This window comes from Phyllostomus hastatus, unplaced genomic scaffold, assembly GCF_019186645.2.
Source record: "Phyllostomus hastatus isolate PE091 unplaced genomic scaffold, TTU_PhHast_1.1 phas_scaffold_129, whole genome shotgun sequence".
Classification (NCBI taxonomy): Eukaryota; Metazoa; Chordata; class Mammalia; order Chiroptera; family Phyllostomidae; genus Phyllostomus; species Phyllostomus hastatus.
The window spans coordinates 2,052,323-2,075,691 of record NW_025334009.1 but is presented as its reverse complement, the minus strand read 5'-3'; the positions used below and the strand labels follow the sequence as shown (position 1 = coordinate 2,075,691).

Sequence of the window (23,369 nt, the reverse complement as noted above, 5' to 3'; positions counted from 1 at the left end):
CAGAAACGGGTCCCGGCCCCTTTCCCCGAGTCCCCTGCGCCCGACGACGACGGCCCCGGGCGGCATTTCCCCGCAGGTGCAGACCCCGACAGGCTCGGAGAGAGCAGGCTCGCTCTGGGTGGCTCCCCGGGGCCCGCTGCTCCGCTCAGGGACAGACAGCACCATTCACACGGTGCACGGTGCTCACCGGGGTGGCCCGGCAGCCGGCAGGACGCCCTCCCCTCCTCCCCCGGGGGAGGGGGAAGGGTGCTGGGGCCCAGAAAGACGCTGCAGCCTGGGGCCCCTGGAAACGAGCCCGGGCCCGGAGCCCCTTTCTGACACGGCAGCTGGGGGTTGTTTCCAGCCAAAGACCTTCTTTAGGGGACCCTCTGGGTCGGCATGGTCTTCCCTGAAGATGTCAGTGCGGTGCAGTGGAGACGGCCCTCCGTCTGGGGCCCCGGGCACTGGCCTCCAGGTGTGGGCACGGGCGCCGACGAGATGTGTGGCTGTCAAGAAGCCTGCTGGCCTCTCGGAGTCTCCAGGCTGCAGTGTTCTCATCTGCAATTTGGAAGTGACGGTTTCTGGCATCGCGGGCTGACCATGAAATTCAAACGGAGTTAACGGGTCTTGCCATGCTTCATAAACCATAGCGTGGTACCCCAGTGTGAGGCGCGGTTCTCTCTGTTACTGCAGATGCTGCCTGTTTGCTCGGGAACCAAAGGAAAAGGAGCGGCCTGTTTTGAGGATCCGAAGAGGGTGACCGAGGAAGGGGCAGAGCTCCTGGCGGTTGGCGTAGCTCCAAGACCGCCGCGGGCTGCGCACTGAAAGCCAGCGGAGGGGACCAGGTGGTTTCCAGGCTCCCGGGGAACCCAGCAGGGCTGACCAACAGCGACAGGTGTGGGCCCCGGTGCGGAGGAGTGATCGCACGGAGGGGCGCAGACGCAGGACCCCCGCTGTGTTGGGGCTGGGTGGCACGCACACTCGGCCCCTGTTTCCTCCGCCGCACGCTTGGCCGAATGACCGCGGTCACACAGATAAGCCGAGGACCACGGCAAGGGGGCACTGCCCCCGTGAGGAAAATCCCACCAGCCTCAACTCCACAGGGCCCTCCCCCGCTCTGCTCCCCGGCTGGCCGAACACCACACGCAGCCTGGGGTGACTGCACGAGAGCAGAATAATAAAAAAGCAACAAAAATAATCGCTATGATTATGTATGAGATGCTGCACTAGCTCCTTGCCACAAATTATCTCATCTCATAATCACTCTATTAGGATTCTGGGGATGCTCTAAACCCCTCTAAACAGCAGTGCGGGGTTCTTGTCTTTAAAGGCGCAGGCCTGCAAGGCCAGAGGGGATGGTTGGCGGCCGTGACCGCCGACACAGGGCATGCTGGGAAGCCACCCCACGGTCAGTGGGCAGGAGGCCCTGGGCCCTAAGCGCGCACCGGGGAAGCGCCCCGAGCAGGCGGCCTTCCTGGGCAGGATGTCCCTCGGACACTGTGCCGCCGGTGGCCTGGGGCACCACTGCAGGCCAGTTCCCGAGTGCTGTGTGGGTCACCCTAGCAGGCCGGGGACCTCGGGGGGCTCGCACTCCTGCTCCCGTCTCCACGGGTTTCCCCCAGGGGGCGCTGCCTTGGCCGGCAGGCGGGTGGGTGTGCAGCCGGCTGCCCGTGCCCGCCTGGCAGGGGCAGCAGGGGTGAGAGAAGTCGGGGAGAGGGGTCTGAGAACATTTCTGGAGGGCGGAGCAAAGAAAGAAAGCAGGAAGGACGAAAGAGGAAGTTACAGGACCGCTCTAGATGAACAGAGCAGGTCAAAGGCAGGAGAGAAATAGACTCTCAACACAACAATCCCCCAAGTCCCCGGGACAGAAGGACATCTGTCTCCCAATCAAGTAGGCCCCCCAGGTGCCAATTGGGGGCGGGGGAGAAGACTGGGTTCCCCAGCAAGCCACGGCCACGTGGCACTTCTGAGCAGTGGAGGTGGGAAGGTCAGCAGGCGGAAGCGTCTAGAAAGAGTCCGAGGGAAACCAAACCTCGGACTGCCTCACTGCCCAGACAGTCCTGGCCCCCTGGCCCACCCCTGGTGTCCCAGCCCCTCACGGCGCCCCGCTCACCCCCCACCCCCCCGCCCCCAGGGTGAGGAGTTCCACGGCAGCCTCGTGACGCGGCAGCAGGGTGCCATGTCGGCGGCCTGGCACCGAACCTGTCCCTTCGCCCTGCTCCGCCCCACGCCAGCATCTGCGCCGCCCGGCCCGTCCCGCGGGCGGCCGAGGACCGGGCAGCACCCACCCCTGGATATTCCCTTTCCTGCTGGAGAGTGGGCACCCATCGGCCGCCCCGACCGACTGTCCCCGCACGCTGGTTTTAGGCAGAGGCAGCTCCCTCCTGCGGTGCCCTAAGGGAACCCGGTAGCGTGACGGACGGCGGCATCCTCTCGGTCCGGGCTGAAGACGGCAAGCACGGGCGGAGCCGGGGGCACCTCCTGCGGGCTGTCGACTGAAGGGGGCTGACACCCATCTGTCCAAGCACAGAACAGTCCGCTGGCATTACGGACATGACGGCAGTCCTACGGGGAAGCCGAATCAGACGGCGGGGAACTCAGACCTGCCCCCTTGACAAAGAGCAGGGGACTCAGAGATCCGTCCCAGGGCCGCGCCCAGGCCGCCGACCCCCCAGAACACGGGATTCGGGGCAGCCGGCGCTGGCCTGCCCCAGACCTGGCGCGGAGCAAGAGGCCGCGCAGGTCGGGATGGCTCCGCCCGCAGCGAGCGCTGACTGGTGGGCTTCCGGACGCGCGCCCGAGGGTGAACTGCGTAGACGGAAGGCGCAGACACAAAGCGATGCTTTCCTTCTTCCGAGAAGAGGGCCGCTGGTCACCTCTTGGGCCTCGGAGCCGCTCCGGAGCGCAGCTGGGCTGCTGGAGCGTGTTGGGGCCGCAGAGAGATGCAGGGCAGGCACTTGGACACCGGGGGGGGGGGCGGCGGGGGAGGCACGGAGAGGATTCTGTGCTGATGCCCGGCGCAGCTCCCGTCCCGGAGAGGAGCGGGGCACTGCCTGCCGCATGGCGCCCGTCCCCGGTCTGCAGGGCAGCAGGACAGGACGGCCACCGGCTGCCGGGCACCAAAGCCCACGCCCCTGTCACTGTGCCCCACGGAGGACCTCGGCCTGTCCCTGGCCTGCCCCTCACCGACCTGCTCGGCGGTTGCTTCCACGGCGAGAATCTGCTGAGCTTCCGTGGGAGGAGGCACAGGCTGCAGGGCCCTGGCCTGGGGGGTGCAATGTCCACGCCCCCTTTCTCTGCAAAAACGGAGGGCCTACAAGACAGGGGCCCACCTCCTCCAAGGCTCTCTCGGGGAGCTCCCACCGGGGCCAGCTCGTGAGTCACGGTGAGACGAGGGGGTTCTAACACGCCGCCGAGGGAGACCTGAGTGTGCGGTTCATCCGTTCGCTCATTCGTTCATTTGTTTACTTGCACAAGCGTTCAGCAGTTTCAGAGTGCCTGCCACGTGCCAGGCATGTGCTACAGGCTGCGGCCGGCTGCTCTGCCCCCCCTGAAGCTCTCATTTGTGCAAAGGTGGCAGACGCTGGGTGCACGAGGAGGCAACACCGCACGTGTGTGTTTGGGTCGGGGACGGGCCGGGAAAGGGAAGAAGGAGGCGCCACAGTCGGGAACAACAGGAAGGCTCTCCCCCTGACAGGTGGCCAGAGAAGGCGGCTGAAGGTCGCGGGGGACTCGGTGCCACAGGACGTTAGGGAGTGGGGGGCGGCGGGGGGCGGTTTGTCACCGCGGGAAGAACTGTTCGAAGACCTCATGCTAGTACGGTAACGACGTGAGTTCAATGACATGGAGTGCAGACATCCGTGAGGGTGTGCGAGCACACACACTCTCTCTCGCACACCCCCCCTACTTTCCGGGGTATTTACCTTATCAAAGCCCACCGGCAAAAACCAGACACGAAATAGAAACCCACCGGCAAAAACCAAACCAGCCAAGAACAACAGAAGACACAGCAGTGCGTATAGAGTCGGAACAGAGGTGCCTCGTGTTCTGGCTGAGGCCACTGAGGGTGGGAGGGACCCTGAGCTGTCACCCAGCGCCCCCGGCCCGGGAGACCACACCGGCAGAAGGGTCCTTCCCTCCAGCCAGCTGGGTGGGCCCCACTGCGGACACGGCCCTGGGGCTCGCCTTGCTGGGCGTGAGGCCGGAACGCGTGTTTCCCATGGGCCCCCTCCCGTCTCGCCCACACTGAGCCCGGCGCCCTGGCTGCCGCTGCCGGGCTGCTCGGGGCTGGGGGGGGGGGCTCCGCAGCGGGCTTTTCCAGGCACTTCGAGCTGCGGGCCACCCACCCACACCAAAAGGGCAACAACGACGATGCCCGCGGTGGATACTGGGGCAGGTACTGTGCTGGGTCCCGCAAGGAACCGTCTCATTGAATGTTCCGAGCCTCTCGCCCAGGTGGGAGTGTTTCCGTTTTCGTCACGGGCCTCTCGGGCTCAGAGTCGCACAGATGGTGGAGTGGAAGGGACGTGGGACGTGCAGTCCCCGGGCCGGGCTCTGGCCTGCGGACGGCTGGGTACCGGACGGCTCCCAGGGCACGCACGCCGCGAGGCCTTTCCGAGCCTCAGTTTCCTCGCTGGCTGCCGTTTGCCTCGCCCAGTCAGGGCGGCGTGTGTTCCGAGCCACGGAGGTGGCCTGTGTCATTTCCTGGTGGCTACTGTGTCACTGCTTCCTTTACTTGAATAAAACAGGACTAGCAGATGACACAGAATACAGCCCCAGCTACAGTGTTCAAGCACGCCCCTCGGGCGACAGGGCCAGGGCAGGGACCACGGCCCAGGTGGGCGGGACCTCGGGGCTGGCTCTCCCCCGCCAGCGGCAAGCCTTCCCTCGCTCACACAGTCTGGGAAAGGGAGGCCGTGCCGTCCCGAGTTCTTCCTGTTCACAGCCTTTCCGACACAGCGGGCTGTCTGTTGTCCCATGGCTGTTCCTGCCCTCTCTCTCTCTCTCTCTCTCTCTCTCTGTGGAAACCGAGCTGCAATGCCACTCCGCGCGGCAGGGGCTCCACGAAGATAAGTAGCTGGGACAAGGGCTGTCTGTCTGCGCCACGTGGCTTTTCCTGCGGACACAAACTTTCCCAGACGGCCTGGCCCACTAATGGCTTCAGCTGGGGCCGGCGCCCTGCCCCCGGGCGCACACACCTCCTCCTCCACACACCGGAGTCGGATCCAGGGCGACATCCATCACAATGAGGGAATGTCCGTGACCACCGCCTTCACACCCCGAATCCACCCTCCCCCCGCTTCCCGGCAGCCGGCCGGGCGCCCCAGGCAGCCGCGGAGAAGGCAGAGCCTCATTACAGAGAGGACTAATCTGTTTCCTGGTGAGAGGTGGCAACCTGCCTGCATTCGCTTCCGATTTTTCAGAGATAATGGCTTGCGTTTTCTTGCCCCAATTAACCGCTGGCTGACCCCGAGACGCCCGGTGTCCGCTCAGATAACTGAGTGTCTATTCCCACCGATGACGCAGGGGTGCGGCAGAGAGGTGCCCATTGGGGGGGGCGGGTCCATGTGCAGACTTGCACACGGAGAGATGGCGGGGACCCCGTCTCAGTCCTCTTCTTGTGTCCCCGACACGGTCATTTCCCTCTACTTGCTAGGTTCACAGTGGCAAGTAACCGAAGGGCCAGCCCCTTCCACGGAGCGAGGGGACCCACTGGTACTGAGTGTGAAGGACTTGCCCACAGCAGGCTGGGCAGGGTTGGGCACGTGGAGACGGAACCTAGTGGGGACGGTGAGGCCTGGGCCGCCTGGCGGAACGCCACCCCCGTCCACAAGCACTCCGTCTGGCTCAGGGCGTCATGCACGCTGGCTGGTGGCACACACAGTGGGTCTGCAGCTCGGGTCGAGTCTGCTGAGCAAGTCACCCGGTTTGCAGGGTCTGCAGTGGACGTGGAGGCACGCCGGGTGCTTTCGTCACTCCCGTTCCCTGTCCTCCCCTCGCCCCTGCTCCTCAGCCCCCGAGTCCGGGGGCGGGCAGCGCCGACCTCCGGCTGGACGGGGCGGGAGGCATGCCTCTCGGTCCCGCTGCATGCGGTCCGCAGCGAGGGCGCCTGAAGCTGCGGCTGGTGCAGGGCCGCTGACTGTGGAGCTCAGCTGCAGGAGCCCCTTGTGCTGCATGACCACCCGCGGCCTCGGCCGTCTGCCGCGTCGGCGACAAAGCTGACACCGGACGGCTGTGGGCCAGACGGCCGTGACCACCTCTCCAGGTTCAAAGCTCAGGCGATGGACAGAGGCATTGCTTACCAAACCCCCTCCCCGCCCCAACGTGTTATTAACTGGAGCAGTGGTGCTGCTGTCAGGCTCTATTTTAGGACTGTGCTACTCATAATTAGCAGAATAACCTTTTCAACCCGCACTGCGCTGCTGATTATGGATAAACGCATGCTGGGAGAAGGAACCGGAAAGATTAAAACGAGAAAATAAAGTCGATGTGACAGAATGCCGCCCAGGGCCACGCTTTCTGCTCAAGGGTGCAGACGCATGTTTTCAAAACCACGGACGCACAGAGCGTCCGAGCCGCAGGGGTCAGCGCGTGCCCGGTCAGCGCGGTCGGCCCTGAGAACGCCCCAGGGCTCGGAGTGGCCTGTGGCCACTGAGACCCCCCTGCCGTCCGACGCTTCCTGTGTCTGAGTCTCCCCAGAGTGCAGGTCCAGCTGCAACTGGACATCACCAGTGACCAGCAGGGTGCTGGCTCCATTTTTTGCACGGACTAATTACGTGAACGTTGCTCCTTTTACTGACCATGAAGGACGTCCTCTGGTCCAACACTCCTGCCCCACGCAGGCCTCTCCTGGGCCCCCTGGTGAGTGCGGCCCCGTCTGGGCCACCCCCCCCCACCGAGACTGGGGCAGCAGGGGTCCCCACGGGAGGGACCGGGATGCACACAGGTTCAGAGACGCCCACGGCACACAGCATCTGCAGGGCAGGAAACGGCCATGCCTGTTCCATCTGCGGACTATGCCCTCGTGTTCGGACGTGTCCGGGCGTCCCTCCGCACCTGTGCCGGCCTCTGGAGTGGCATCTCCGCTGTCTTACCCATCAAGGAGTGTCAGTGCCGACAGCATGGGGACCCTCTCCTGGACCTGGGCGCACAGACTGCAGAGTGGCCGGGGGCCACACGAAGGGCCGCCGAGGCGTGAAGGATCTGCTCACGCTTCCTCCCCCACAGCCGGGCGTCTCCTCGGGCTTGTCCTCCCAGGGCTGCGTGTGAGACACGGACAGCCGTGCCGACCTCCCCGAGGGGGCTCTCGCTGGACAGACGACAGAGGTGCTAACGAGCTCACTCTCCTCCTGGTCGGGGTCTGGGTGTGGCCTGAAGACCCAGCGTCTCTGGGGTGGTTGGCGCAGACCCGACCGCCCAGGACGGACGGAGCAGTTCAGCCACCGCTCGGCGGGGCGCCCCCCTGGGGAGCACTGCCCCCGCCCCACGCCCCCCCCCCAGTGCAGGCGTGGGGAGACGAAGGCGAGTCACCGAGAGTCGTTCCCACTCGTCTCTTCTCTGGCTCAGGGTCTGTGAGAGGCCAAACTGTTCTTTACGGAGTTGGGGCCAGGTGGGGGCTTCCCCCTTGGGACCCCGTGACAACACAAACGGATGATGGATTCACACGCGTGCGCGCACGCACGCACACACGCACACCCCCCGAGCTGCCGGAGAGCGCGCCCACGTAAAGCCCGTCCGTGCCCGAGAGAGCCCGTCCCACACCGCAGGGAGCCCCAGTATCTAGGAACGAAAGACGAGAGTGCTCCCCTTCCCTCCCCTTTTCACTCGGCACACAGTCAGCCACTCGGTACCCGCCCCGGCTCTGGAATCGGCAGAAAGAGCAAACACCTCCTGGGCGAAGACGAGCCACATTGCCCTTCCCACGTCTGGTGGGCTGAAAAGCTCCGCGCACACCGTCCCGGCCCCTCAGCAGCGGCGGGGCGGCTCGGGGGCAGGACGGGCGACGGCAGACGCCCCCGAGCAGGACACGCGCGAGAAGGCGGTGGGCGTGCATGTATGGACTGGAGAAACACGCAACTTTAATGACGCCGGGGGTGGGGGGTGTGTTCAGAGGCCGTGGCAGAGGTGGGCTGGAGATCTATGCCTTTTAATACCGACTGCCCGCCGCGGGGGAGGGGGGGGGAGGCGGCGCCCCGCCAGGAGGGAGCCGAGTCCCGCCGACTGTAACCGGCTGAAAGGAGGCGATGGGCGCGGCCCCCACGGCCGTGAGGGGCGCGGTGCGGGGGCCTCCCGCGCCAGCCAGATGGATACCTTCAATGGCCTTCCTGCTACCTGCTGGCGGTGACACGGACAATTAGACCGGGTGGGCACGCACGAGTCTCCTCCAGCTGCCGCCAGAGAAAGTAGTCGCGGCCGCGGGTTGTCATGAAGCCCAAGAGATGGCTCCCGTTCGCCTTCTTGGTTTGTTCCGCTCACGGTGACTGATGGGCGCTCGTGAGGAAGTGAACCCTGGGTTTCGCCCCACAGGGGCGGGTTCTCCTTCGGAGAAACGCATGTGGGCTGGCGGGTTCGGTGTCACGGGAAGGCAGGGGTTGTCCATCTGCACGAGCTGGGGCTCGTGCTGAGCGTGCATTTCTGCGTTTCGGCATGCCGTGGTCTTCCTCTCTGCCCCTAACTTCACAGTGAGTCACCTCCCACGCATGAGACATGAGACAACGCGCCACAGGGCTGTTCCGTAGCCTGCCGCTGCGTCTCTCGTTGGGACAAACAGGGACACGACACACACGTTTGTGAGTCTGCCCCAGAGCGGGGGGCTCCTCCGGAGGCGGCCCCAGAAATGGGGTCGCTGGGCCTCTTCCTTACTTTCTCGCCAACAGTAAGTGTGTCCCATGTTGATCTTTCACCAATCTTACATGTCAATTAAAAAAAAAATCAAACTGCACTGTGCTTAAATGTGCATTTACCTGCCCACGGGGGAGGGGGGTATTTTGGCACAGGCTGGTCAGCCCGCGGTCTGTTTTTGACACCACCAGCAAGACAGCGAGGCCGCCCTCAGCACAGGGGCCTCCGTGTGCCGGGGCCGAGCTGGCGCCGGGAGGGATGATGGGGAAGGGACGGCATCTTCCTCCCAGACCAAGGACGGGGACGTGCGGCTGGCTGGAGGCAGAGGGGGGGACGGCACACCCTACGGTCTTCGCGAACTTCAGCCTCGGCACGGTGGAAGGCGGGCAGGCCCTCTGCAGGGAGATTTGGGCTGAAAGGGGTCCTTCCACCCGCGATGGACATTGCCAAGGGTGACTGTCCGCTGTCTCTGCATGGCCCTCGTTTGGGCCCACAGGGCTGGCGGGGGGAGTAATTACGCTCTGATTTATCGAGGCCTTGGCCTCACGTTTTGGGAGAAAGAGAGTCCCGTGTTGCACGTGCTCCGTGAGCACAGGCAGGACGAGAGGCGCCATCAGCCCCCTGCCTCGCCCAGGACTCGCCCACGTCAGCTAGCTGCTGCCCCCCCCCGCCCCCCCGCTGCGGCAGGCCTCCCGCCCGACAGGGCCCGCGTTTGAAGTGTTCTGGCCGCTGTCCCTGGGCCAGAGGACCTGCCGTCACGAGCGTTTGGCCCTTCTAACAACAAACTTTCCCTTCTGACTCCAGGTGCCTGGGGTCAGAATTTGCATTTAACTTATTAGAAAGACGCTTAATTACCGCCCAGAAATAATTGGCTCCAGTGGAAGGCCTCTAATTAGGCTGAAGCGCGCTCCGATGTAAGGGCTGACGCAGAAGGCAACTCCCGTTGCGGGTGAGCAGCTGGACGTCCCCGCCGGGCCCGGCTGCCGTGGGCCCAACCCGGATCCCCTCACCGGGAAGGTGCGGGCAGCGGCCCCAGCGTGTTCTCCTCCACCAGGCTCCCGCCGGGAAGGCTCCGCGTCGGTGCCGCCGCGCAGGCAGAGGCCGGCACTGGTGACGTCAAACAGGTCAGCAGACGGAGTGTGGCGGGGCTGCCCTGTGTCCGTGTTGCGCACACCCTGCGCATTGGCGGGCACATTTCCTCTGCGGCTGCCACACACGTGTGCGCGACAGCACCTTTTCTTCCAAACGCAGATCGTCGCCGGGCGGGATGGCGGCAGGGAGGGAGCCCCTGAGCCGTCCCGGAGGCCGCGGGCGCCCCGTGCCCCGGCCGGGGGAAGAGCGAGGGCAGAGGATCCGCCCAGGCCAGGAGCGCCCGAGGCTGTCACCCCGTCCACCGAGGGCCTTCTCATCCACCAAAGTCAGTCAAAGTACCAGTTTTTACCCTAAAGGAATTCTGTGCACCAGATAAAAAATTACACAAACAGAACAAGAACGTAAAACACCCCGTCCCGTCCTCGTGGAACTAGGGTGCAGTGTGTATGCAGGACGGCTGCACAGGAAACTCGCCGCTGCCTGAGTGGAACGGCGTGCGAGCTGAGTGGGGAGCGGGCCAGCCGGTCTGGGCAGGGGACCGCGGGGAGGAGGAGGTGACCAGCGTCCTGAAGCCCCTGGGGGGGGGGGTTGCTGTGCCTGAGACTCCCCCCGCCCAGCACTCCGGGCCCGGTGGTGGAGGCCCCTGCAGGTGCCGGGGAACCAAACTGAACTCTCTCGTCCGCTGTCCACCGCGTGGGCTCCCTCCTCTCTCTCGCTCAACGGTCCGATCGCCCCTCCTCCGGCTTTTCCCCGACAGACGGCCGAGGACTCTGGATGGCGGGGTGAGGCGTCCTGGGCCAGAAGTCTCTCGCTGACCCCAGCTGGCAGTCAGGCCCAGCAGGATGAGACGCTCCGGCCCAGGTGCCAGGGAAGTTGTGCGGGGCCTGGCAGGGCCGCACCTTGGGCGGTGCTCTGAGGGTCTCTCCGGGGAGGGGAACTGCTTGTGGGACGAGGGGTCGGTCCATTGTCTGTTCTCAGTCAAGGGCTGAGCAGAGAACACTGTAGGCTCAGCTGGGGGGAGGCCAGGCTGAGGACTCCATTTAGGGACGGACGTGTGGGTTCCGCCGTCTCTGCCCTGCCGAGGGGACTCCTGCCGCAGAGCCCATGGACGGAGCCAGCAAGTGCGCGAACAGCGGCGCGGCTGGGCCTGCGAAGACTGCACGTGCGGAACCGAAACAGGGATTTCAGAACATTCCATGCCGACCACCGCTCAGCCCGTCTTTGTTTCAAGGCCAGTTGGTGCGCTCTGTGCTGGGATTCGGGGGTCGGCCCCAAACCTCAGGTACACTACAGCTAGCTTGAAAACGGAAATCAGTGAAAGGCAGGAAGTCCGAGGACTGGACGACAAGCGAGAGCCCCGGGGCGTCAGGACCCCATGCAGAGCGACTCTCCGCCCTCCCAGGCCTGTGACCCCACAGCCGGCCCGCACCCTGACCCTGTACAGCCCAGAGGTCCTTCTCTGCCCCACTTTGTCCAGAGGAGTCAGGCGAGCGTCAGAGGAGGCTGCAGGCAGAGCTCGTGGGGCGTCCCATGTCCCTGCTGGTCCCTGCTGGTCCCTGCTCACCTCCGCCACCGCCGGCACAGCCACCTGGCTCTTCCGGCCCAGCCCTTCCCTTTCCCTCCATTTGGGGGATTTCGGCCTCAAAGTGGTCCGCGTGCCCCGGCCAAACACCGGCCCAGCACAGGTGGGGTGTGCTGGCCTGTCACGCCGGCCTCCAGGTCCTTCCGGAAGGCCACCGACAGTCGCTGCTGAGTCCCGCTTCCCAGCCATCACGCACCACCCTCACGGCTCCCCGGACCCTCTTGTGACAGCGTGTACTCGGCCCTTTCCTGTAAACTGACTCCCTTCTGTACTGAACTCTGTTTTTAAAGGACATTTTTAAATAATCCTTGCCGGAATGAAAAACCAGCATTTTCCTAATACACATCGAAGGAAACTCATCAAACAAGCCAGTTCATCTGCAGACAGCGGTCTCTCCCCGCGCGGCCGGGGAAGCGCTGTTCGCACTGCACAGGGAGGCGAGGAGGGACGCGGTTGGTTTCGGAAGCAGGTGCAGGTTACTGTCTCCGCAGCTCTTCCTCCCACCGGAGCACGAGACGCCTGCGGCCTGTTCTGTCATTGGGCACCGGGGGCTCGGCGCCAGGATTCGGCACCGGCTGCGCACGTGGTGCTGTGCGGCTGCGAGGTCGTGTGCCTGTGGGGCTGCGGGGCTGTGGGTCTGCATGGCTGCAGGTCTGCGTGGCTGCATGGTTGCAAGGTGGTGGGACTGCGTGGTTGTGAGGCCGCGTGGCTACGAGGCCGTGGGTCTGCGTGGATGCGAGGCTGCAGGGCTGGCAGCGGCTGTGTGACCGGGGGCTGCGGGGGTGGCCGGGACATGGACCCTGACAGAAACGGGACTTCCTCTCGGCCAGCTCCCCTGGCGGCTGAGGGAGTCGGCTGACCAGGGTGGCCACTGAAGGCAGGACGTCGCCTGTTCCTGCGTGGGAAAAGCCCACGCATGGTTCCTACGTTCACCTGGTTCTGACCTTTCACCGGCTCAGCCGTTTCTTTCGGCGGCGCACTTACCCCTGCTAATGTCTCATGTGCTGGGGGGAGGTGTGGGGGGCCACTTCCTAAACGTCCATTTCGCCGTGGTCTGGGCTGGAAGCACGAGCAACGGCTGCTGACGCAGGGCCCGGCACAAATAACGCCCCTGCTTTGTCGCAAACCCTTTCACTACAAAGTCGTTAGCGCGTCATTCTGCAGCATAACAAGATCTCGCTCAAGCGCAGCACAGGACATTGTAGGTGAAACGTCCCGTTAAAGCTACAAATCATTGCGCCCACATCGTTGCCCCACCAACCACGCTCGAACAGCCTCGCCACCCGTGCCCAGCACGCACCGTGGGTGATCATCTCGGCCAGCTCCGCACCACGGCCCTACACGGTCGGCAGTGCCATTGCCCCGCGGGGGCTGGTCACCTGTCCACGGTCACAGAGCCCGTGAAATGGGAAAAAGGCGCTTCCGAGCCAGACACCCCAGCTCCGAGCCCCACGCCCCCGTTGCTCCTGAAGGCCGCTGACCGGTATCTGCTTCCATCTCTGCAGCCAGCACGCACTTGGCGACGGGGACCAGCTCTGAATGCCGGGGACCCTCGGGTCCCCGCTGACCCCCGGGCCTCCCTCGGCGGCTCAGGCGGCCCACGTGAGCCGGGACCTCCCGCTGGAGGCTCGTTTCGGGAAGGTGACGGCGCCGCCCCCTGCCCGGCCCCGTGAGACGGGGTGAGCTCGCCGGCCGCTGCTCCCAGAGGACGGCTGATGGGCCGAGGCGTTCCCCACACAGACGTGCGTCCGCGCCCGGGGCTCCCAGGACCGCCTGTGCGGACGCCCGTGTTTAAGATAAAAGCCTTCCCCAGACGGTAGGAGATCTCCAACTTCCAAGGACCCCAGCACACGTAATTAGGTGATTCTTAATGTTCCTCTTTAAATTAAAATTGCAGCTAATATTCTCATATGGGTATTTTTCTTGCTTGCGAGCTGTCTTACTTTGCAGGGGGAGCTACCTGTGACCAGGGAGGGGAGGGGAGGGGATGATGTGGCCTGCCCCCCCGCCCGCCCCCCGGCGTGGAGAGACGGAAAATGGGCTGCCCCCCGGCGTGGAGAAAGAAGGAAACGTGCGGAGAAAAACCCTGCTGCGGTGGGAGAACCGAGGGGAAGACAGGCCCGGGGATCCTGGGTAAACCTCCCCTTCTGCTGCTGGCGACCCTCAGAAAGTCCCACCCTGGGCTCCACGACCCTCAGTCAGGTCGCCGCCGAGACCCCTTGACTCACACGTCCCGTGAGGAGGGTGATACGAGGGGACAGAGACGCAGTCAACACGCACATTAAAGCCCCGCCCCGTCGCAGGTCTCGGCCAGTCCATCCTCCCACCCCCCGGGGGGGAGGGCAGACTCCTGCCTCGGGCTGAGCTCAGAGCCCGGGGTCGGGGGTGGGGGGGGTGGGGTACATCTGACATCAGCGAGGACACGCCCAGGCCGCGGGGCGCGGGCAGCTTCCTGTCCTTGAAACCCACAGGGCCGGCTGGGGGGAGGTGGAAGCCCTCCACTCCTGCAGCGACCCATGTCCGTCGCTCCGAAGAGCCAGGATGGCGCCTTTATGAGTCACCAGGACCCCAGCTGAGACACTCTCTGCTAAAAATAGCATCTGAGTCCCGGGTTTTTAATTTGTTGGCACGGTGTTTCCAGACGTGGGTTTCCAATCTGCAGAGGCTGCAGGGACATTTAATTACAGGGCCGACGATGACACTGGGGACAACCCGCCACGGGCCGGGTGGCCGGCACTCCCAGGCCGTGCCGGATGCTTCCGGAACAAGGCAGCCCTCCCCTCGCACCCCCGGCCGGCCGGCCGGCACTCCGCCGAGGACCGTGAGCCGCACGCTGGGGCTCGAGGAGTCACTCGCTGACATTCACTGACAGTGGAACCTGATGTGAGTGGTGCCCCCTCACTGCAGACGCACCGCCGCGCGCACACGCCTGGGCAGGTGCGCCCCTACCTTTCACGGCCAGGCTCCCGGTGCTGCTCGCCGTGCCGAAGTGGTTGGTGGCCACGCAGGTGTAGCTCCCGGCGTCAGCTTTCGTCACGTTGACGATTCGGAGGCTGCCGTCTTCAGAAACGGTAACTCTGAAATCAGAGCAAATCAACCCAGAATGGTTAAGCCTGTCGTCTTGCACACCATGAATCACGGTGCCGCCGCTGGGCTGGCTCATCGTTATTTGGGGTGCTCGCGCGCGCGCACACACACACACACACACACACACGTGCGTGTCACCAGGACGTGTGACTTTGGTACTTTTTACACTTTGGGCACCAGGCTGTCCACGCACCCCCTCGCGGGCGAGGGGCGGCCTAGCACAGGCACCATGCGGTCCGCGCCGAAACTGCTCCTGAGGGAGGAGGGCGGGTCCCCGGACGGGTGACTCCATGCATCTTCGCTCACAGCGCCTTCTTCCACGCGCCAGGCTGCAATCACACGCGGTGCGGTGAGCACGTTTACGTCTGAAACACGTCACACCACGCGTGCTTTGTGGCGAGAGGCCAGAGCTGAGGTTGGAGAAGACAAGAGATAGCCCAGGACACGGCGGGACGCTGGCGGAGCAGCAGCTGCGGGGGAGGGCGCACCTCAGCGCCCACGACCAGGGACAGACCCCCAGCCCCGGGGGGAGGGGGTGCTGTCCCGGACTGGCTCGGACGCCGGGCTGGGGAGGGCTGTGGAGAGGCCCGTTGTCGGCATGCCCCCAGCGGGAGAGGAGGACGTAGGGGTGAGGAAGACAGCTGGGGGCGGCCGGCCGGAGAACTCTCAGGTCCCCCGACAGCCCCCTCGGGCAGGTGGACACCTGTCCCAGCCTCTGCTGTGCCTTCGGAGCCTCCCGCGCCCTCCGGGTGCCTCTGCCTCCTGCTCTCCCTGTCCCCGCCCCCGTCCTACGGCCTCCCCGGCGGCCTGCCCCTCCAGGGCCTCTGCCGTCCCTGGCCAGCGGCTCTCGGAACGCGCCAGACCGCGTCCCTCACCCAGGGGCCTGCGGACCTCCCCCCGCCCCAGTTCGGATGGAAGGCCTTTCTGGAAGTCGCCAGGCCTGCGGGGCCGCCCCCGCCTCTCCTGCTGACTTCCTGTCACTGTCACCTCTCGCCTGTCGGTGAGCAAGGCCACTCGCACCCCGGCACACCCCTGGAGTGTCCGAGTCCCTGACCCGGGGCCTCCCCCCGTGCCGCCTGCCGCCTGGACGTGGACATGGAGCTGTCCCTTTCCACCCTCCCGGGACCCCTGGCCAGCAGGGGTCTGGCCTCACAGTGCTGGTGGACTCGGCCCCCCGCAGGCTCTGGGGGAGGCAGCCTGCTTCTCCCCCAGCTTCTGGGGGCGTCGCAACTCTTGGGCCCCCCCCCGGGCTTACAGACGTGTCACTGCCGTGTCTGTCTCCACCGACATGTGCTGTTCTTCCCGCAGGTCTCAGATGCCGCCTCCCCACTGCCCTGTCTGCACCCCCGTGTGTCCCTCTTCTGACGAGGACCCCGTGGGTAGAGGGGTCCGCCCCTATCCAGCGTGGCCCCCCCTTCCCCCGATCGCCTCTGCACAGGCCTCCCTCCCCAGTGAGGTCACGGCCCAAGGCTCCGGGTAGGCGTGACGTTTAGGGGCGTGCCCTTGAACCAACAGGGCGGCCGGTGTCTGGGCGGAGCGAGCAGCGTCAGGGCCGGCCGTGCGGCCATTGGAGGGCAGGAGGCTGTGATGGATGCGGCGGGCTGTTCGCAGGGGGCTGTCGGCAGTGACGCCCTGGCCCCCACCCACGCTCCCCACCTCTGCACACACTCCCCACCCCCACCTGGGCTCCCCCCTCCGCACGTGCCCCCCGGGATCCCGCCCCTCTGGGTGGGCCCGGCCACTCTGCAGCTACAGAGGCCGGAAGTGATGGCTCTTCAGGTGGCGTGTGAGCCGCTGAACGCGGGGGTGAACCCCACGCTCACCTTCGGGGCAGTGACGACACCGAAGCGCGCGAGCCCTGCCCCGCCGAACGCCCCGTGTCTCCCCGTGGGCCGGGCCGACTCGTTCACCTGTCTGTTTGTGGGCGACATCAGATCTTCTGTGTTTTGCTCTGGCTACTCTGGACAACTGACTCTGGTGCTAAAACTGCAGCCAGAACTAGGTTGGATGGAGAAGCTCTCCCCCACACGGCACCCCCGGTCTTCTGAGACGCCTTTGGGGGCGCTGAGCGGCCCGTGGGGACGCCCTGTCCTGTGTGTCCTTCAGGCGGTGGACAGGATGGAGTTCCGGACACACACCCGTGGGACGGTCAGAACTTCGAGGGGGCGGGGGGGCGGGTGGCAACGGAGAGACGGAGGTTTTGTTGAGAATGGTTTCTTCGGCTGCTGCCTTTACGCAGGGTCTGTGTCCACTGATACGAGGTTTAGAGTCCCTTTCTCCCACAGACTTCTAAGCTGAGATGATTCCAGCGTAAATCTACCAGGCATTCCCTAGTATCGTATTTTACATTCTGTGTCCACATGCATTTTTATCCAAGCATCATGATAAGTCCTGAGGCTTTTATAATGAGAAAAGGGATCATTAAACTACGAGGCATGTGGAAAGCGTTACATGACCCTCTGAGGACACTGGAAGGGCTGGGAAAAAATGTGGTTCAATACCCAAGGGACGCCGTCCATACAAACTCAGGGAAATGAGGAGGACACGGCAGGAAGGGGCTGCAGGGCCCAGCGGGACACCGAGCTGGAGTGCGGGTCGCAGTGCAGTGCAGGGGGCGCAGGGTGCACTGGCTGAGGGGGCACGGGTGGCCGGGTGCTCCTGGAGGCTGGAGTGGGTGACCACGTCTCACCTGCACACCCACCCTGAGAAGTGCTGCCGTTCCAGCTCTTCAGGCGAGGACAGGAGACCCAGGGGAGGAATGGAAACGCCCAGGGCCGTGCAGGGACCGAGGGAGGGAGGGAGGGAGTTCACGCGCAGGTCCCCGCCGCGCCCGTGCCCGCTGCCCGGCCCGCCGCCCACAGGGAGGAGGTGGGGCCGGAAGCAGGGGCGAGATAACCGCGTGGAGGGGGCTGCCCTTGAATTTAACACTAGGTCCCAGGTTCTAATTAAACCCATTTGTTTTCTTTCCAATTTCACTGTCAAAACCGCTTTTTCTCACACTGAGAAGTCTGAGCTCAAACCGAGGCCTGAAGGCAGGAGCCGAGTACAGGGTGTGCAGGCCCCTCGCCGGAGGGGGCGAGCAGAGAAGGCTCCCCCGCCCCCGCGTCCGTGGACGCCCGGGGCCAGCGTCAGCCCCTCGCCGGGAGGGAAGGCCACACACAGACGGCGTGGGTCGGCGAGGAGAGGGGGTTTCCGTGCCTCGAACGGCAGCCCCGGCCGCGCTGCTGACAAGAGTGTGCATTCTGCTGCGTGCCCAGCTCTCAGCCCCCGGGCACCCGCGGGACCGTGGCTCCCTTGCTTTGACCCTCGCCCCGGAACCTGACACCCCTGTTCGCAGGGCCAGAGAGCAAAGTGGACTCTCCGGGTCCCTGCACCTGTCCTGGGAGAAAACCACCCTCGGGGGCCGGCTCCTTCCCGAAGCCCCCGCCCACCTGCGTCCTGCGGCCTTGCCGCGTCTGTCCTCTGCGCGGGATGTCGTGGGGTCTCCGCTTCCCCCACCCAGCTCCCGGGCAGGCCCCCGTCCCGCCGACCCTGGTGCTCCCGGATGGACGGACGGCTGCACTCCCTCCCAAAGGCCTGTTAGCCCGTGACCCCGGGACGCCTCAAGCTCCCTGGGCTCCGGTCTGCCGCCTCCAACACGGGGGTCGGGAGAGAAGCACCCCCACGCTGGAGGGTCCCTGTGGAGGGGAAACTCGGAGACACCCGTGAAACGCTGATGGCTCTGGGCGCGCAGCGGGCGCCTCGCCGCTAGCTGCAACGACCATTTTCCCTGTTGTTGCCTTCTGCGTCACCACACCCGGTAGTCACCTGTCTTCTTCAAAGGGCTCAGCATTCAGAACTGACGTAACCGAATCAAGGAGACTTCCTGTGGCTGTTTTAGATAGAAACCAACATCCCTCACCACAAATAGATACCGAACGTGCAAATAAATATGATAAAAACAAGCCCCAGCCGTCGCACCCCAGCTGGGCACGGCCACCTGCCGGCGCACGGAGCCCCGCCCGCTCCCCTTTGGTGAAAGGGGCGTCACCCGGAGGTCCGAGAGTGTTCAGGCAGGCACCCTAGGGCCAGACCGCTGTTCCCTGGACGCTCTCAGAAGGATGGAGAGCCCTGTGCCCTTTGATGTCCGAAGGTGCCAGCAGGGGCTCCGCACGGTTAACCAGCGACCGCGGTGCGCGGAAAACGGGGAGCTGGACTCTTCACGTACGTCCTCGGGGCTGTTCTTTAACACCCGTGCCCAGCACCCCGGGGAGTGCACGGTGGGAGACGCGAGTAAGGGAGTGCACGCCCCCGAGCTGCTCGCCACCTGATCGGCCAGTTTTCGCAGCAGCTTCGGAGCGGCCCTGCGGCGCGGAGAGAAGCGCCCCATCCTGTCGTGTGTGAAGGGAGACCCCCAGAGTTACTGGGCAGTGAGGTTCCCGCGGACGCTGACCCCTGACAGGAGCCATCCTCCTTTTACGAAATGAAGTGTGAAATGCACTTCTAAAATACAAGCCGGGCCTTTGCCACTTTCGACTCGGCCCCTTTCTGGAGGGAGCACACGGCAAGTTTCCGCCGCCCCGAATGCCTGCCTCCCGGCGCCCCGGAATCACACGTCCTGCGTGCGTGTGTGTGTGTGTGTGTGTGTGTTACGGGCAGGAGTCGGCGCAGCTTGGGGAAGAAGGTGCGGTGGACGGGGATCGCAGGGGCGGGGTCCTCGCCGGCTTGCGTTGAGCCACCGGACTGACTTCGGGACGCCCCCCAGGGTCCCTCTTCGGGGGACAGGGGGTGAGGAAGGCCAGGTTCATCAGCCCGGCTGGGCGCGTCCCCCAGACAGCTGCGGCCCAGCCCTGCCCCTCCCGATGCCCCGGCCACGGGTGCTCTCCGGGACTCCAGTCCCTGGACGTGCGGGTGGGCCCTGGGAATCTCTCCTCAGCCCTGATGTGCGTCCTCCGAGGTTAGAAACACGACCCGAAGCGCCGAGTGTGCGGCTCAGGGCCCGTCTCACGTTTGAGGAGGGAGGGGAACAAAGCACCACTGTGTCGTCAACGTCCAAGAGGCTTGCAAACCGATTTTTCTGTGCGGAGAAACGGGCCCTGGCCCCCAGATCTGCATCCGGGCCGGCTGCTGACCGACGGCTTCGGGCTCTGGAGGCAGGTCGGTGTGGAAGACCGGCACAGCCGTCCCTGCCGGTCGGCCCCCGCCGAGGCCATCCGCAGCGCGCCCTGGCCGGCTTCGGCGAGCGGGCCGGCTGCCCTGGGCTCCGGGAGCCGAACTTGGTCGCAGTTCTGGGACAGACGGCCCAGCCCACGTTGCAGGGACGGGGGGGGGGGGGTGGGGTGCCGACGGGGGGCCGCTTTGTGACTTTTAAAGGGAAGTCTCGTCAAAATCACTGTGGCGTTTTTTATCGACCCTTCTGACGTTTCGGCTTGAAAGCCAAAATGCCTTCCGTCCCAGACGTGGGCTTTCAGAGCGTGTCCACGAACACGCGAGGTCTGGCCCCTGCACATGGCGTGTCAGGGCATGTAGTCCACTCTCCTCCTCCTCGGAAGGCGACGGGGCTGGACTCCACGTTCTCTGGCTTCACAGGCGTCTCCCTGGCCACCGCGGCCACAGGTCCAGGCGTTCCGGCGGAAGGGAAAGCGAGCTGGCTGCCGGACACAGCCGGTCTCTGCTGAGAAGACGTAGGGCGATGCCCCGGATCTTGTGCGGTGGAACCGAACTCCAGGCACCAGCTGTTTCCCTGCGGGTGGTCCCCAGGCTGCGCTCCGTGGGGGCTCCCGCTCCCTGTCTGCGTGGAGAAGACCCGGGAACTGGAAAGCCGGAATTCCCAAGGGACAGAGAGCCAAGACAAGGCTGCTTAAGAAGCGGTTTATAGCCCTGGCTGGCGTAGCTCAGTGGATTGAGCTCCGGCTGCGAACCAAAGCGTTGCAGGTTTGATTCCCAGTCAGGGCACATGCCTGGGTTGCAGGCCATGGCCCCCAGCAACCGCACATTGATGTTTCTCTCTCTCTCTTTCTCCCTCCCTTCCCTCTCTAAAAATAAATAAAATCTAAAAAAAAAAAAAGAAGCAGTTTATAGTAATGGGCTGGATTCCCCCGCCCCTCCCTTCCTCTCTCCTTCTTTCCATCTCTCGTCCACTGGACGCCTGAGTGCGTCCCGGTCACGGGAGGTCCTCGGGGGCACACAGATGTGGGCAGAGCCCCTGCCTGCAGCAGCTGCACCGTCTGGATCGCGGCTGCGCCCCGTCGCCGCCTCCACCAGTGCGGAGCGGCAGACCAGGTGCTGGCTTTACCGGAGGGATGTGGGTGTCTGCGGGGCGCGTGCACAGGAAGGGGTCTGGTCGCGAAGGCGTGGACTGGCGCGTGCTGAGACACTTAGGGTTTGCTTCCAGCCCGCTGGGAAGCCAAATAGTCACGTGCACAGGCGCGAGATTACGCTGACCCCACCGCTGCTCTGTGCATGGTGGTGCAAGCGTTTACCCTCGGGGAGACGGACCCGAGGCGAAGGGAAGCGTGAACGGGGCAGGAGGGCGGGACGTGGGGCGCCTCCTGGGCAGAGGAGGAGGCGTGGCCTCGGGGAAGACGCGGCGCGGGCTGGGGGGGCGGGGCAGGAGAGATGAACCCCACCCGCCAGGCGACTCGGGCTCTGATTCGACAGAGCGACGAGACGGAGAAAACGTGACCAGGATCCTCCGTGACGGCGGCAGAGGCGGCAGAGGCGTGGCTTCAGACTAGGGGTTCGGCCCGCAGCGGGGCGACGGCCCCGCCCGCAACCCCCGACGCCGCTGGGGGGCGCCCAGGAGGCGCGACGCCGCACGGGCAGGAGAGGGCGGGACTCGGGGGTCCCTCCGGTGACAACGACAAGGCGGAGCTCCGCGCCGGTCCTCCTCGTCCTGCTGACGACCCAGCAGCACCCACGCTCCCCTTGTCACAGCGCCCACAGTTTCTCCTGAGGACACCGTCCCCCCTGGACGGGACCTGCTGGGGCCGCAGTCTGCGCGGGTCTCCCTTCCCCTGCGGCCGGGACCAGCCGACGCTGCCACCGCCTGCACCGCCCCAGCCCCTGGAAGGCGGGCCGAGGACCCTGCACGTGGCTGGGCTTCACGGCCCGGGCAGCAGCGGCCCCAGCAAGCGTTTCCTTCCTGTGAAGCAGCAGCAGCAGCAGCGGGGTCCAAGTTCCCGGCCCCTGCCCCCGACAGCCACGGCCCCCCCTGAGCTTCAGACCTGCTTCCCCCAGGGGTTTTCGGAGCCCCTCACATCCTCCCAGTAAGCTCCCGTCTGCCTGAGTGGGCCGGAGTTGTTTCTGTGCACAGCAGCCGGAGAACGCTGACACGCTCACCCTGGAGAACGGGGGCCTAGGGCCTAGGGGGCCGCGGGGCCAGGACAGGGCAGTCTTAAGTGCTTATCTGTCTATCTTGAGAGAGGGGAAGGGAAGGAGACGGAGAGGGAGAGGAACATCGAGCGACGGCCTCTCGCACTCGCCCCGACCGAAGACCAAACCCACAGCTCGGGCACATGCCCTGACTGGGAATCGAACCAGCGGCTTTCTGCTTCGCTGGACGGTGCTTGACCCGCCGGGGCACACCAGCCAGGGCAGGCTACCAGGACAGCTCCCCGGTATTTGGAAGACTGAGAAGAGAAAGCTGGGTCTTTCCTGCATCACCCCAGGGAGCTGGCTGAAAACTCAGTGATAAAGCCTCTGTTTTGCACAAACACTGCGATAAATAAAAATTCCCTCGGGGCGCAACTCCCCTTGAAAGGTGTGGGTGTCTAGTGCCGGAGACGGTTCGGCACGGGGTCGGGGGAGGGGCGCCACAAAAGGCGGGTTTTTCTCCGAGGGGCCCGAGGGTGCGCCGGGGTGCCGGTCAGGGTGGGTGCGGACACTCACTGACTCCCGAGGTCCAGGCGGCAGCTTCCGCACGACTTACATTTCCAGGTGTCACCGTCTCGGGCACGTTGCTGCCAGCATAGGCTCCCCGCGCTTACACAGACTTGGGCGAAGAAGGGAAAGGTCACGGACTCTTACCGGGAGGGCCGCCCACGGCAGACACACAGAACCTTCGAGTACTGGACAGATGGAACACGCCAGAGCGTGTGTTCTGGGCCAACCTCTCCCTGTGAAATGTTTCTCTGAGGTCCTCCCACACAGGGGCTTTGTGCCCCCCCCCCCAGAGGGTGACCCCGTGGCCTCACTGTGAGGCTCACCGGTCATCCTGTGCCCTCCAGGCCTCGCTGATGCGTGGGAAAGGACGGTAACAGCATGTGTCCCTCGGCCGCCAGCCAGAGCTGCTCCGTGGGCCAGCCAGGGCTGCCCCCTCGTGAGCAGTGGTCTGCTTCGGAGGGGGCATGCTAATCCCAGCAGGCGGTCAGTAACGCTGGCAGAGTAGGCACTGGAGCAGATCCGTATGTTCTTATTTTTGTGGAAGCCATGCTCTGGAGGGCTGTCAGTTGCTGCACTGAAAAGAATCCTACAGTTGCTGAAAAACCACTGCGCAAGACACTGCCGCTGCATTATTAAGTAGCCCTCTGTGAGGATGTGCACCAGTTAGCTACTGCTGCATGACAAATGACCCCAAGCTCAGCTACTTGGATGGCGAGCATTTACGAGTGTTGGCTGGGGTGGCAGCTGTGCCTGGGCCGTGTGTCCCTTCCCTATCCAGCAGGCTGCCTGCCTTGTCTTGTTGGCAAGGTAGTGGCAGGTTTTGAAAAGCAGCCAGGGGGAGCTCCCACGTGCCAGTATTTTTAAAGCAGCCACGAATGAATTTCGTGAATTTTGCTGAGCGAGTCACGTGGCTGAGCTCAGTGTC

General features: G+C 64.9%; 1 protein-coding gene across 1 annotated transcript in view; it reads right to left on the bottom strand.

Annotated features, from left to right (window-relative positions):
• LOC123830605 (contactin-4-like) overlaps window positions 1-23,369 on the bottom strand; it is a 212,148-nt gene that overhangs the window by 28,087 nt on the left and 160,692 nt on the right. The window contains exon 11 of the mRNA XM_045857008.1: window positions 14,444-14,571. Coding sequence (XP_045712964.1) covers window positions 14,444-14,571 — 128 coding nt within the window. The remainder of the gene's footprint in view (window positions 1-14,443; window positions 14,572-23,369) is intronic.